Source organism: Pundamilia nyererei, unplaced genomic scaffold (genome assembly GCF_000239375.1).
Source record: "Pundamilia nyererei isolate P.nyererei 1_Seehausen unplaced genomic scaffold, PunNye1.0 scaffold00137, whole genome shotgun sequence".
NCBI lineage: Eukaryota > Metazoa > Chordata > Actinopteri > Cichliformes > Cichlidae > Pundamilia > Pundamilia nyererei.
Window position 1 is genome coordinate 214,088 of NW_005187538.1, and position 16,507 is coordinate 230,594.

The 16,507-nt window shown below is 38.2% G+C and overlaps 1 protein-coding gene across 1 annotated transcript; it reads left to right on the forward strand.

Annotated features, from left to right (window-relative positions):
- Positions 1-146: 146 nt before the first annotated feature.
- LOC102215480 (uncharacterized) lies at positions 147-13,134 on the forward strand. Its single transcript, XM_005743934.2, has 16 exons — positions 147-223; positions 1,957-2,048; positions 2,519-2,682; positions 3,658-3,845; positions 4,414-4,518; positions 5,105-5,243; positions 6,257-6,404; positions 6,569-6,701; positions 7,318-7,470; positions 7,562-7,599; positions 7,705-7,734; positions 7,836-8,002; positions 9,051-9,526; positions 9,668-9,767; positions 11,203-11,614; positions 12,446-13,134. Exons 3-16 carry the CDS (start codon positions 2,551-2,553, stop codon positions 12,526-12,528), a joined length of 2,304 nt encoding a protein of 767 aa, XP_005743991.1. The 5' UTR covers positions 147-223; positions 1,957-2,048; positions 2,519-2,550; the 3' UTR covers positions 12,529-13,134.
- Positions 13,135-16,507: the final 3,373 nt, after the last annotated feature.

Consider the following 16,507-nt stretch of genomic DNA (forward strand, 5'->3'; position numbering starts at 1 on the left):
GGCACAATAATCAGAGCTTAGTCACTTCAGTTACGCTTCTCTTGGCATGCAGTAATTTTCATGTTTTCTTTAGACGCTCTGGTTGAACCAGTTCAACTTCATTCTGTCGTTGCTCAAATTTAGTTTGCTTACATCTCAGCGCTCAAGACTGTATAGAAAGAGAATGGAGGCTGTAAGCTCCTAAGTTGGACTTTTGAAAATGAAGAGCTGACGACTGATTACGGTAAAAAAGATATATCTGTTCCTTGTCTGACATTTTCATTTCAGAGTGCGCGTTTTCTATATCTGGCTTTTATTCTATTCTATTCACCAACATTTAGAAACCTGATACTTTTTAACAGCATACAGTTCAGAAGTTTACCTACATTCAGCATGGGCATGAATGTCATGGTTATTTAGGCTTTTAGTTAAGTTTTTGTTTCCCAGGATTGTACAAGTTACATTTTTAATCACTTTAAAAAACAGTAATTGGATGTAAAAGTTTTAATTGATTTTGGATTTTCTGTAATCAACACTGTGAAGAGCATACATATAGGCTCATCGATACCCTCAGATCTTTTAAAGGTTCTCCAGTGTCTTTTGACTTGGCTAGCCCAAGAACTTTGGCTTCTCATTGTGTAAACCTTATGTAGAGGTGCTTAGAGAAATGTATATTTAGCCGGTGTAGCACATTGTAGTCTGCTGCCATGTCTCAAAGCAGTTGCATAGTGCAGTTCACTACCTGGACAAATTTGTGACTGGAAAAGACCTAAATATTTTCCACGGGACACAAGATTTAAGTTAATTGTAATGTCTTATGTTTTCATTACATACACCTGTCAATATAAAAATCAGTTCTGTTTTTTCCAAGTCAGTTTGCCTCACGATATCTTTGACAAACATGGATCCAGCTCACTGGATATATGTGGACTAAAAAGAAGAGCATACATTTTTGGACTTTTGTGTGTTTTCTCATTAGTTTTGCCTTCTTACTATGTACTTACTAGTATGAAAATATTAGTGTATGCACAAGGAGCTGATGGGTTTCTTTGTAGTCAGCAGCATTTCTTCACATAGTGGAAAAACTGAGATGCTGAGATGCATCTTTAAAAAAAGATTTCTGAAGATACCTCAGGGTTTAAATGTGTAGCTTAATCTTTATCCTGGAAATAAAAGAAACTTTAAAAACAAGAAAACTGTTTATTGATAGGCAATAGCTTTACTGGTCGGGCCCACTTTGAATGAAACTGGGCTCTGTGGTCCATGATGTAAGATGAGTTGACATCTCTGATTTAGTTTCTAAAACTAGAAAATCTGTCACAGAGCCTTTTAAAAGAATGGAAATAAAGATATACACCATAATATGTTGAACTATTTCTCCAGAACAGATTTTTATCACACCATGGACTTTTAAGTACAAAAGCAATGTCCCACTTTGCACACAGACATCACAAACAAATAAAAAAAAACTCCTGTGATTAGAACATTAGTGAAGCTCAGAAAAAAAGCAAAATAACACAAGTCACTACCAGCCACTTCCCCCTCCGTGGCCACTGCCTGCAGGTATTGCTGCTTAAGAGATGACGCCGCTGCCTTTGAGCCTCCAGCTTTAGGTTCTTATTAACAATTCATGTATTAAAAACACCACCAACCATGTTTCTTATCAGGAAAGAGTTTTTGATGTGAATCTGTAGTACTGTTTTACATCCAGACATCGTGTTTTGCATTTTTGTATCGATACAAGTCATTTTTTATTACCTAATTCTTTCATTTTGTCCCACCATTCTCATTTAGGGTTTTGCACATGGTGGGCATATGTTTGCTGGCTGTTTTATACTGTTGCCACACTTTTCAGTGTTAAGAAGATTTATTCTGCTATGATGGGTGGAACCTAAGAATTTGAAATGTGTTCCTTTTTTCCATTGTATTTATTTATTTGATTGATTGCTCTATCAGGTTGTCATTTATGATTTCCAGAGGTTGTTTGCTGTTGTCCTCAGGTTCTTGTACCCCTCTCTCAGGATTACTTATTGTGATTGGTGGGGGATTCCCAAGTGCAGAAACAGCAGGTATGTCACGGTCTTTTCATTTTGATGGCACTTAAGATCATAATTATTCCACAAAAACTGCAGGTGTTTTCTAATTTGTGACTGCTAAAATGGTTTCTATTCAAGTGAGTTTTGATACGAGGTTGATGTTTCACTCTTCAACCTGTCAAACTTTTATAACGTGGTATTACACACTTTGAATTGCAGAGCCGCCAGTTACAATATCATTATTAAATCATAAATAATATAGTGAGAGATTCCGTTGTATCATCTCTCACTATCCTGTCAGATATATAACGACAGCCTTGTTTCAGAAAGACAATGCGGGATCAGTGTTGGATTGACTTTAAAAGTCAAATTTACTTAAAAGTAAATCCTTGAGTGAAGTGTAGATAATTCAGGATTCAGGGCGGGGGGTTGCAGCTAATGAAAAGTGAGTTAGTGCTCTGACTCTTGACTACTTCACCTTCCTGTCTTTGTATTTGCCAAAGGTTCAGACTCGCTCCTTGCCTGAGAAGCTGAGATGCTGGACAGATTCAAAATGCATGTCTTATTGCTGGGCCTGGCTCTGTTGATGCTAGGCCTGGCCTCTGACGCCTCTTCTCTTGGCCTGACTGTGCATGTTGTGCCCCTGGACAGTGATGGAGGAAAAACAGTGAGCAACATTTTCCCTCTTTAATTTTTTTTCCTAAAATCCAAGATCTCCCACACTCTCAGCTGTTCCTCATTATACATTTTTACTATCATGTTTTAGTCATGTGTTGAGATTTTCATAAACTCAAAATTATAGCAGGTAAATAATAAAAGACATTTTCCATGATTCATAAACCATATTATTTTATGCCTCAGCATTATTATTTATTAGAATTATTTATCAAAACTGTGCTTCTATAATTTTACTTTACCAAAATTATACTTTCCTTGAAATATCCTAACGAACGTGTTTACCACTCAATTAGTTAAAACGTTTCAGGATTCACTGCAAGAACAAAAAACATTAAAATTGACATGCTTCAAAGTAAACCCTTCCCCTTCTTTCTTTATTTTAGTTGCTACTTACTTATGTGTGCAAATAATTGATTCTTTTAACTCTACAAAACAAATTCAGTGTCAGTCATTGTGTAGTGTGTTAGGTCTGTTGTAATCTAGTTGGGCATTCTTCTATGCAGTCCTGTCAGCTGTGTACGTCTTAATTACTCATGGCTCCATCTATCCTCAAAAACGAACCCTTACTTTCATATAGATTTAATAACTGAACTAAGGATAATGTTGATATTGTTGTTGTTTTTTCATAGTTGTTGTCTCCCATTGTTACATCACACTGGGCCACAAACATCCCATAAATTAGTGCTTCAACCCAAATTCAGTTATTTTTAGTTGTTTCATTCGGTTGATGGGAATTGCAGTGTAGCATCCTACTAATACTCAACATTAGTGGGTAAAATAAAAGTAACAAATACTTTATTTATCTCAAAAGGTAGGAAATTACGCTTACTAATAACTGTCAATTAATAGTCAACAGTTGTGTGGGTCTCAGATTGATATTTGGTGCCTGATGAACTACATGCAAATGTTTGTAATCTTTGTTTAGTGCAGACATGAGGGAGTTTTGTCTCTTTACTTCTTGCAGGTGCGGGCTCATTTCACTGTCATTGCTCCTAGTCCTTGTCCGTCTTTGTCTGAACTCTGTGCTCCAGGAGAGGACTGTCTAGTCCACACCACCCCGTTACCTTTCACTGGGACTAAACCCTCTGACTGGTGTGTCCGCCAGTGGCAGAAAACTGTCCCCAGTGACTACAGAGCTACCATCAGTTTAGGGTATGAGACCTACAATGCGAATACCCTTGACCTCAGACATGCTAAATTTTGTATATTAATTTTTACATTTTAAGTGTCAGCTCCATTTTTCATCTTTTTAAAAGAAATTTGCGCAGTCTATTTGGAAATAACTCTGAGATTATTTCAAGTGACATTGTTTTGTTTCTTAGACAACTACGGAGGACTTTTATTTGTATTTATTTTTTTGTTCTACTAGATCAGCTTTGCATAATTCAGAGTTTTTTCTGATTTGTTGCTCCTCGCAACAAAGAATGGGTGAAGCTGGGGCTTCTATGGTCCCAGCGAGAGGTTTGTGCTTGAGATAACCACATTAGTGATATCCCACAATATCTGAAATCATAAAGCGCTAAGAGTACACAAAATCCTTTAAAATTGACTATTTCAAGCAGTCTGGAGCCCAAACAAACTGACTTATGATTCTTCAGTCCTGTGCGAATCAAACCATTTGCTATGGAGTATTGTGTTTACTATCTGTGACAAGATCAATGATGTTATTTGTTAAATTAAAGGAAGAAGCCATTAATACAGGGTTTTTTTACTGTTTTAGGTCCAGAACAGAATTTTTTGTGTCTATAAATGCAGAACCAGTGATCCGGGCAAACAGCGGGAGACTCAACCACCCTGCTTTTGTGGCTCTCCCTCCTCCACTAAGGTAGTGTAAACACCTACTCTCTGCTCTCCTTCCTCCCGACTCCTGTATTCAGACACGAGCTGAATTTGTGTTAATTAAATTAAGGACATTTAAGCTGTCATAAAGAGATATAAGCTACATATATCTGAACAAAGATCCATACAAGATTTTACATGAAATAGATTTTTAAAATGTCACTTGGTTATTCGGATGATTTAAATCTGAGTGTAATCTTTATTTTTTTGTTAAAAAGTCCATGTAGTTCAGAGTGAAGCCTGAGTCTGCAGGTTTATGCGATCAGTTTCCGCTGATTTGTTTATCTGTTACTCATGCTCACCACTCGCAGTGGCTTTTTCAGCTCCAAAAGCCAGCTGTTGCTGGAGGCCAAGTTTAAGATCAAAGAGGCAACACTTCGAGAGCTTATTGACGTCAGCCAAAGTCTTTGCTTCTCAAAGACTTCTTCAGAGTGATGCCTTGCCCTTCAGCTGTACAGACTGCACCAAATCCACTTTCATTTTTGTTTTCTCTCTTGTTGTGATTTATGATTCAAGAAGCTGATTATCTCTTTGTCTGCATGCCAACAATATTTCTTGTTCTGTGAGAACAGGGCCCGTGTGAACTGTCCTCACGACTTCCATCTGTCAGTGAAAGACTTGGATGGGGACAAGGTCCGATGTCGATTTGCCAGTTCTGACAAGGGAGAGTGTGTCAGCTGCACCCAGCACTCTTTCATAGAGCTGGATGGGGTGAGTTGTATTTCACGAGTTCAAGGCTTTATTATTGTAGGCACTAAAATCTATTTTATTCTTAATTAAAAACATATTTTACTATTTTAAAGATGATTACAATTAAACATAAGTGCGGATTAGACTAACATAAATATTTAAATATGTTCAGCACCAACCAACACCCAACCCACTCCATCTTTGGGGTTTCATCAGGACAGAAATCTGGCGTAAAACTCTGCCAAATCAGACATGTGGAAATACCTGCTGTGGTGAATGATGTGTCTTAAATTTGTGAAGAAAACCCCCCAAAAACCAGGGGGAAAAGGCAAATCTCAGCTTGGGTGAAAAAAGAAAGGCTAGATACAAAGAGGTTGCAGGTGAGCTGGGAGGAGCTGTAGGTCACATACTGGCAAGGGGAAAGTAAACAGCAGGGAGTGTTAGACTGAAATGACAAAAGCACAGTGTACACAGTGAAAGAACAAAACATGTAACTATGACAGTGACGTAGAGCATAAAAATATAAAGTAGCTTAAAATTTAAACACAGTAATGAAATATTTTACATCCTTGCTCTTTAACAGAATGTTATCTATTGCTTCCTTTACCCAAAGTAATCTACCTCCTCTCACCAATGAGAATCTGGAATTCTCATTGCCCATAATGTCAAAGCTATTCTACGGCTGAAGCGTGTTGAAGACATCAGGTCACTCTGTACTAGCAGAAGTCTGCCTTTCCAGTAATCACATTCCAGTTAATTTGGAAGTGCAACTGAATTCTCTTTGGTCTTTGATCAGTGAAATGGTTTCCAAAGTAAAAACTTGTTTGGTTTAGCCATAATTTGCTTAGTTAAAAGCACCATTGTGTAATATCGTTTGCATACAGTCTGGAAACAAGTTTAACCACTCAGTTTTTTTTGTTGTTTGTTTGGTTTTTTGCCTTGTATTGATGTCATTTACAGTCAAACATTGCCCACACATACCATTGTGGAACTTGTTCATCTCTGTTGTTGACATTGTTTCATTCTTTTACCAGGAGAAATGCATTTTGTCCTTCACTGGACAGGCACCTGCAGGACAGTATTTTATTTACCTGATGGTGGAGGACCTGATTCCTTCGCCCAGAGTAAACCATGCCACAGATCTGCCCCTCAGCTCTGTCCCTGTCCATCTCTCTTTAACTGGTGAGGCTGACAATCGCTTAGATGACATTTTGGTTCAAGTATAGAGAATAATAATTGCGCTTTCTCTCATCATCTGCCAAAACAAAAATAATAATTTTGCTATAAGTTATTTTAATAATAACTTATAGCATAATGTAATAAATGGTTTCATTTTGTCTTTCCAGTGGAAGAGTCATATTTTAGTTGCTCTAATGAACCAGTGGCCATAGACAGGACCCCAAAAGATGACTCTGTACTGTTTGTTCTGCCGTACCAGGAGGAGAAAATCAACACTGACTATAGGTCGGAGGAGGAGAGGTGAGTCCTGGTGGCTCTTCCTTTGCCATCCCTCCCACTGCTTTTTAAACATCCCAACATGGTTCATTCTTTTATTTTCTGTTGCTGTTGCTGCAATTTTGCTGCATATGCATGTATAGGAATGTGCATATGTACATGTACAAATATACTTGTATAGAAAAGTTATATAAGAGTGCATATATACGGATGTCTGTGAAGGTTCTCAGTCATCCAGGTCATCGTAGTCAAAGGAGCTTGCAAAGAAAAGCGTCTGGACTTCTTTAAGTTGCTTGAAGACGTTTCATCTCTCATCCGAGAAGCTTCTTCAGTTCTAAGGTCAAATGGCGGAGAGTCCCAGATTAAATCTAGGACTCTGGCGGGGAGTGTTAATATAATGGTTTGGTCAAATGAAATTCATTCAGTTGGTATATATTCTATTTGTACCAAGTGGATTTTCTTACATTTCATTTTATATATTTCCGTTGCATTTTACTAAAAAAATATATTCCTTCCTGTTTATTGAGGGTTGCGAGGGTGAAGAATTATTGTGCCTGTGTGGCTTTGCAAGAAGTGCGAGAGGTGTGAAGTATTTTTAGGTGAATCAAACATTATTAAAGGTTTCTCTCAATATTTACAGTGTTTTAGAGTTTGCCGTGGTTGGGCCCCCTGACCTCTACAGGACTGGCTTCACATCAGTCGGCCCCCTGGCCACTATGGCCATGGCCTGGATCCGCTCTGAAAACAACCTGACTCATCTGTTGCCCATCTGCTTTGCTGCAAATACCAAGAGGTCAGCTGATGCTTTATTAAACCTGTATTTATACATTTGCATATATGTGCTTCAGATGAACCTGTCTGATCTGAATGTTTTATCCTGTCAGTTTACAGTCGGAGCCAAGATGTGTGTGGCTATACCAAAGTAAGAGCTTGCTTAGAAATATCTGGCAAAACAACTTCTTTCTTTACAGCAGGGTTTTATCTGAAAATACTCACTGCTTACATGTTCCTTTTCAAACTTTTTCAGGGGAAACCAGAACATTACCTGCTGGAACAGGTAGAAATTCAGGTCTTGTGTGTGAGATTCAGGTGATTTCGAGTGTGATAAGTGTGGTTGCGTGAGTTATTATCAATAATTAACCTTCTGCTCCTGGTCAGAACTGAAGTGTGAGAAGACAGAGATGACTCTGGTGCTCCCCATCACCTCGCTCACAAACATCAACCTTGCCGAACTCCAGCTCAACAGCCCCACCTGCCCCGTCAACTACAACAACACACATGTGACTGCAACCATCTCCTTGGACGGCTGTGGCACAAAGACTGTGGTAAAATACTACGCAATTATGTCTTCCTTTACTTTTTTGGTAGCTGTGGCTTTCTTCTTTTATTTTAATATGAAAGGCTTTTATTCAAGAAAGGAATCACAGCAGTATTTAAAGAGCAGCTTAACGTAAACTGAAACTCTTGTCTTTGCTGACACCATGTGGTTTCCTTTCTCCTTGTATATATGTGTTTCAGGAGTCTTTAGAAAGCAGTTTTAACTAAGTAATGAATCAATAACTATGAACTATGAGTTGATGAATATCAAAATGGTGAAATAAAGCTTAGCTGAATTAGCTCAGTCAGCTCTGAGAATGTTCACTCTGAGTTAAGCTTGTAAGAAGAGTTCAGAGATTTAGGCTCAAACATGCAGCCTAAGGGCTGTAGCCTTGTGATTGTACCACCGTATGGACTGAATCAAATGTAAGACATTAAACAGTCATATCATTCAGTAACAATTCCAGCATAATGTAGCTTTAACCCCCAGCAGATTGCTCTTTCAGCACACATAAATGTCCTCTAGCCTAATATATATTGCCTACTGGACTTGACCTCTGTTCAGCTAAAAGAAAAAGAATTTGCCTCCATCTATCAAGACACATCCATGCTGTGTAATATTAGTGCTGTAAGGCTGGATAATGCTGTTCAGTGAAATTATAGTGGGATAAAAAAAGAAGGCTGTAAAGTTTAATTAAGTAGTCATCAGAGAATAAGAGAAATCCTTCTCATGTTTGCTTCAGGCTATAAAGAAGGGAGACGATATGTAAAAACTGAGGTGTTAAAATAAACTTTCCAGCGAGCAGTGTCACAGAGTCACTGCAGTAGACCAAGAGTTTAACTTATCTGTCTTTTCTTAAAAAAATAATTTCCCTTATTTGAAGCTCTGTCATCTGGTTACACAGAAGATGAAACTTATTGGAAACCTTTTAGTCAAAATAGATTTTCTGGCCTTATATTAAAAATGATTTCTCAAACGATAAGATATTTTGCAGTGATAGATTATTTGTTTGGATTTTTTTCATTTTCTCTTTTCTCATTCTCAATTTTTCCCAGCACTCGGGCCCAGAGCTGGTTTACACCAACACCTTGAAAACCGTGCGTCCCTACTCTATGATTAGCCGCCAGCCCTTACTTATCCTGCCTTTGGCCTGCCGCATCCCAGGAGTCCAGGTCAAGGGCCCAAATGCTTCAATTGAGATGCCCACAGAGAAAGAGACCTTTGGTGAGTTTCGTGTTTGGATTGAATTTTACCTCCCAGGAACAGGGCCCCTGGCACAATTCACCAGAAATCCCACGTTTCGCTCTAACGTCAACTCACCACAAAGAGTGCGTAGATCTGTTGACTCGGAAACAGGAAGCAACTCCAGTAACAGTACCGGTGTAAGTGAAGAAAGTGGATCCAGGATCAAACAACTGGACCTCTACGTCAGGTCCAATTGCAGTGTGGTTCGAGCCGAGATGATAGTAAACGACTGCATCGAGTCTGAGACTGAGGACTTTGCAATAAGCCGTCCTATTCTAGAACAAGGGTCAGTAACATTCAGCTTGTGTCCTGTCATTTTTTCAAAGTTACCACTTTGCTCTTAGAAAATCTTCTCAAAGAAATGTTGTTTTCAGTACATGAAGCATATCATACAAACTGAAATAGCAGTCGCATTTCTCTCTTTCAGGTGCTTGGCATCCAGCAACACCTTAGAGATTATTACTACCCAAAATAATTCCAGGGTTTACCGCCTTGATTTGAGTACAATACAGACCAATGGAACAACTGTAAGTGATGTCATATAACACACACATAAGCATAAGTGTCACTTTGCTGTACTCTTTCTGTGTACCAAAGGCTTGTTTCAAATAAAAGTTGAAACTGAGAAAGAAATCATTTTGACCAGCAAAATACAAAAAGTATTCAGGGTCATTCAATGTCAATTCATCAAATCAATGTTAAAGATACATTTCTTAAACGGCATTATGCAAAATTTCAGCATTACTGTGGCTGTTTTAGACAATTTTCTAAAAACTACTTGAGTTAGCTTTTTTCACAATTTCTGTCTCTAAGAACACTTAGGAACGCAGCTCAAGCTAGGAGAGCATGAAGGATGCTTGAAGTCCCTTAAATATTTGGATGTCTGATCTCCGACAGCTGATTTGTATTCCAGCAGAAACCACCGTTTTGTACGCAGGGGGTGATATTTTGTTTACAACTAGTCAGATACAAGGAGGATGATATTATTTAATGCAGTTCAACTCAGGTGAAAGGATCTAGCTCAAGTAGTTTTCTAGATAATTGAATTTTAAAAAGGGGGCTTCACAAAAACGGTGCTAGAAAAACATTTAAAACAGCCCTGGTGTTTTCCCTTCAAATACTTATCTGAGAGCAATAGTGGCATGATGTTTTTCATGATTCCTATTAAGAGTGTATTTTTGCCCTCAGTTTTGTTTTCAAACAAATTTGTGATGGTCAAGTGGGAAGTTGACAAATGAGGTGCTCCTTAAAAGTGATGCAAGCCCCTGTGAGTTTTGTAGTGTGTTGTAGCCACGGGAGTCATAATAACTCATAATAACTGTTTACTTAATTAACAGTTCTAACATTTGAAAAATGAATTTTACAAGATTTCCAAAAAACATTGTGTTTAAATTAAAATTACGATTTATTTTTATGTATGTTTTACCTTATTTATGTTTTAAAATAAAGTTGATATTTTTAGTTTGGAAGCCAGTTTTAGGGAAATCCCTACAATTTTTCTCCTGTTCAGTTGCACATCTGCTGTTTTCCCCTTTTTTAAATTTATTACATTCTCAGATGCAAAAATAAACAAATAAATAAATAAAAATTAAATATTGGTGTAGCTGGTTCTATCCCACTGGGCCAAACAGATTTCCATGAGACTTTGTTTTATGTAGCTAGCACCATCATCTGCTCAATGTTTGAACAATATGTTGATTAGTTACCAAATACCTCTAAAGCAAATTGCAGATTTTAAATTAATTTTACTAATCAGTAGGTGCTATCAAGCATGCTATGGAAATGTACTGACCACTGCACACATCATGTGTGGTGGCTGGCTTGTTCTGAGCAATTTGTCTTGATTGTGCTTTAGAATTGTTCCAGTATTAATGCTTCGTAAACAGCTGTAGTGCTCTATGTGGCGATAGTGTGAAATACTTTAATCTGAACACTGCTAAGTGTGGCTTTTTGTGTTTACAGCTGTATGTCCAGTGCACAGTCAATCTGTGCATTACCACCATGCCCTCTCGGTTGTGCCCAAATCTATGTACCAGCTCCAGGAGTCAGAGCACCCTGGTTGGCAGTGTGTTCACCAGCAGCTACACAGTCAAATCAGGACCTGTGAGCCTTGTGCTCACCACTCCTGCTCCAACCACAACAGCCGTGGCAAACACAACAACCGCAGCAAATACAACAAGTACTAATGTAACAACCGCTACTACAGCCACAGTTACAACTACTCGTACAACCAATACTGCAAGTACATCAGCAACTCCAGCTGTTACAGCTGCAACTACTGCAACCAGTATCACAACCAATACTGCAAGTACATCAGCAACTCCAGCTGTTACAGCTGCAACTACTACAGCTGTCCATAACACCGCAGGAAGTGGTAAGACAATTTATTTTAAACAAGACTTAACCTCTCCTCTGTTTTTAAACATTAATTCACTAACATGTAAAAGACAATATTAATGACAATAAAAGTCAGTTTTAACCTTTTGGGTTTCCTGCAACAGTGGTTTTGATTTTCAGGAAAGTAATGAGCAGTGGCTTATTTCAGGGCCACTGGCTTATTCATTCCTGGCCAGGTGCCTAAATATAAGCAAATTAAAACATGTAGGTCACACTCAAGTCAAAGATGACAAAAGTGCTTTACAGGCTATGCAAATTATACATTTAATTAAGCGTTGGTCAACTTTTAATATTTCCATCGTTTTTAATACATTTAATTAAGAAAATGTAAATGTTCCTGTGTCTGAAGTACTTTGGGTCAACTTCTGTTGTTTAAATGTGCTACAGGCTCTAAATAAAAAAAGTGTGAGAGTCAACATAAAAAGATTTTAAAGTTTTTCAAGGTGCATGTTTGATGTACATTTTTTCATTTCCATAAAACAGTTCAGTGGGCTGCATACTGAACTTGAAGGATAGAAACAAAGTATTGATCCTATCACACTAGTGTCAACCTTACACCGATACAAGTGTTGGAATCAATACTATCAATATTTTTGATTGATCCACCCCTCTCTACCTTCTTAAAGGAGTCCCAAAGAGATTTGTATCCCTTCCAAGTGTCAAACTGGTGATCTTTCACTTGTTAGGCAAATGTGTAAAATATTACCATATTCAATTATATAATCTTGCTTTTAATGTTTAAATGTTAATAAGTGCACAGTGTTAACTGTAAACTTAACTCACTGACCTCATCTCTCTTCCACTGCAGCTCCATATCAGGCCTCATCTCTGGCAACAGGAGTGATTTTGACAACTTTCAGCATATTTCTTCAGAAAATGCTCCTTTGCTGATCCTGCATCTGGAGTTATCTGTCACATTAGGGAGCACCTCATTTGTTTCCTTTGGACATTTAGAGATAGAATCACACAAATGATTCCAGTGTGTATTTTGAGCTGTTTCAGATTCCCACATTAAAGTGAGATCACACAAAATACTGTCAAAGGGAAAAGAAATAGATTGCATAGAATTTTCTTAATTCCTCTATCCCTTTCATAGTTATAAGATGGTAATAAATACTTAAGATGCAATATTAAAAATGTTAAACTGCTGTATTACACTTTACTAGTAAAATGGTGGATTTATATGACCTTCATCGACACAGCAATTTGTTTGTTTTACAAATCAGGACCATTGTGGATAAAATGTCTTCTTCACCATGAGTAAAAGTTTTAAAATTTTGGTTAACTGGCACTTTAAGATCTACTTTATGTATTTTTTTCATAGTCCAACAAAAACCTGTTTAAGAAAAAGAACTTGAGCTTATCATTATCTAAAGTGTATCCATCTTTACTTCAGATATAAAAATTAAAATTGTATGTGTATTGTTTTTAGATTAACATAAATATGTTGCTAAGTAGTTATTATTATTAACCATCTATTTCTAATAATTTTTCCTTTTTACAGTTCTATTTTATTAATCTATTATAAGGCCTTTCAACTGTGTTTGTTTGCAAAGGCCAATATGAATAAAGCATGAATTATTATTTGATGAAAGCTGTACTGGTATTGGATCGATTTCCTAGCTGTTGTAGGAGATTTTGTGAAAAGAAGCCACTTTTTCCCCCTTAATCAATCTCTACTGATGCCAAAGAAAAATAGAAAAATGTTTTTTTTCCCAGGAGCACTAATCAAGGTCCTAGGTCTAATAATAAGATCAGTGGTATTAGAAAAATCTCCAGGGTGGTTTTAACAATGAGGCAGAGAACAGCAAGTAGGAGGGTTATACAGGTATTTTAATTGTGAGTATGTAAATATGTCCTCATCCTTAGAGATCAGTGTGTGCAATTAAATTATTTAACTCTAAGGTACACTTACTAGCCATATCTTATTTTATCAACACATGTGTGGTGTCATATCAGAATCAGTTGTAGAATAATACATATATAAGCCTAAATATCAGTGCAAATAAATACTTATTAAATGCACTAACTGTGTACGTTAGTCATTGTAACTGACAAGAAAGTTACTGAGCTTATCTGTTGAATTCAGTATATTGTGCCGTACACGTAATGCCATGGAAGGTGTGCTGCCGTCCATGGCATGCTGATGACCCTGCACTTGGCATGACCATAGGCGCCTTTAACCAAAGGTATGGTACAGGCCTGGCCCACAGCCTTAACTGTATTTGTTTTCATTCTGTAGTGCTGACCAATCCCGGTTCAAACTGGGAGGAGACCAGCCCGCCCTTCCCAATAGACACACCTCTATGTTCAAGGAACACCGCTTCACACACACACACTGTTGTTAGCGACGTAGCCACTACGGCCAGTTTTATTTTCCACATTTCCAATTACGGCTACTTCTTAAAACTTCGCTTTTTTTCCACCGTCGGGTGAATGCACGAATAGCGGCGTGTTGGTCGAGATCCCTTCCACTGGTGGGTCAAGTTGTTGCTGGTGGCGGTTCCCCGAGGTAAGTTAAAGTGGTGTTAGCTGGCTAGCCGGAGAGTCTGTAGTGATGAGGGGGGTTGGTTGTTGTGCTAACATAGCAATCAGTTAGCTACTAAATAACCTTGTCTAGTCTCCAAATAGTGAGCCAACGCGGATTACTTTCTGTTGCTGGTGTAGTTTAGTGTTATAGCAGAATAGTGTGGGAGTTTAATTGCGGTTGCGTTAACTTGCAGTGTCGACAAGTCAGTGGAACCAAGTCGCTGGTTAGGTTAGCAATCTAAGAGCGGCGACCATGAACTAGCTTACAGGCTAACCTGACAACATGTATTTTTGATCACCGTTTGTTCTTGCTACAACTGATTTTTATTGCTGGATCGGGGTGATGTCAAAGTAACGTAACTGACAGATAAGTAGTTTTGGCTGGGAGGAAAAAAAATCATTTTTGCAACTTCTAGCTTAACTTGCCGTTTATGCGACATTTGCATTAGCTGTGCGAAGTGTTAGCTTGTTGGCTAGCTGGTGTTCTTCTTGAGCTAACCACCTAGCATAGCCAAATTAATTACTGACCATGAAACTTAATTCAACTGCCCCAATTGTACCGGTACCCCGTACGCTACAAACTAAGCCACCGACTGTGTTGCCGCGTTATCTGATGCGATTAGGCATGGCTGTTTTCTTTTCGACGTCTTCTACCCAACGGCAAGGGTAACGTCAGGTAGCCAGTATGTTTTGCTCGTCTAATGTTTTACTTAGACTCCCGTTTACTGAGGGCTGTTAACGAAGACCCGGCTGTGACAAACTGATGTTCCGGTTTTTTCTCTAACATTTAACTGTCAGTCTGCACGAAGCAGAGGGTAACTTGCTTTCCACATAACTTTGAAGCTAGAACTGAAGTCAACGTCAGCCATCTGACTAGCGAAAGCGGTCAGCTCACCGAAAACCGATAGCCTTACAAGCTCGGTGTTTGGGAGAGAGGGGGAGGGGATACGGCAGGGCTACAGCCAGCAAGAGAGAGACAGCGCCTACATGCCTGCAAAACGTTGACTGTCGGCGAAATTTCAAGTTTCTTTTAGTCCTACTTAATCAGTTTCGACACAATTTACTATCTGCCGTATTTGCGTAGCGCTTCGGCATAGAAATTCTGAAGCTGGATACGCTACAGACACGATCTCGGCGAATGAAGACCGTACGCTCAGTCACCGTGTTTTCCGAAATTGGTTGTGCGCGGCAGTGAGGCACAATGTCTCCTCTCCTCTTAGCAAATGCGGTGACGTTTGCTTAGGAACCGTCGATAAATTTCTTTACTGTACACTCATGGTGGGCGCTGTGCTTGCAGCTACAAGTTTAACTTGTTACGTTTTCTCAAACGTGTTTTTTCCACACCCCCGTGTATTTTTTAAGTTGTAAAATATACAAATAAAACGCAAAAATATTAACTTAAAGTCTAGTCATCGGCGGTGTTCCCATATGCTTAAAGTCTTACATGCGACGAATGCATACAGGAGATGTACTTGTGTTATAAAAAAAATATTACAGGAGAAAAAAAATGCACATAATACATGTGCATTGAACGTTATCATTATCATTTGTCTCACTGAGTCGACTCAATGACAGCTAGCGTCACTGTCTTAATGTCTTTTGAAAGACGGTCCCTAGCCAGCCGCCACAGTCAGTCTGCTGAACATGATGGCATGTCTATTTACGGACAACCTTAAATAATCACTTTTGCTCATAGCTTTGTTTTTTTTTTCTACTACTACTTTTATGGTGGAGTGCGTTGGTATCTGCATTTTTTTTTATTATAATAACTCAGTAATAAATAAATACAGAATTATTTAAGTTAATTAAAATATGTCACTTTAATGGTTGATGAATTAATCTGTCTATCAGTTAAATCAGGACTATTCAGCCAAAAAATGTACACAGACTATATCTGTCAAAGAAGGTGTGTTTTCACACCACTGTTAGTTCTCTCAGAAGACCACCAAATATCATTGGGTTTAACCTCTCTAGCTTAAGTCCTGTAAAGCTTCTGTGTACACTGAGGAAGCACAATGAAGCAAAACAGATTGGTGTCACATTCGGAGCTTAATTATGTCAAAGGAGTGTTGTTTGGAAGCCACTGCTTAAAGCCCAGCTCTTAAGCCACTTTGCAACAATTGTCCTAATATTTGTTGCCATTACCTATCTGTGTGACACTTGTGAGAAAAGTTTTGCTTGAGTTGTTTATAGTGAAACTCAAATTTAATTTGACCATTGTGAATGAATGAGTACTTACTGTTGTTGTCACTGTTAAAACAATGCAGGCCAGTTTATTATCTATTTAATCATATGCAGTGGTATGTTAGACCGCTTTGGAGATCACTGTCTAAATCAATCA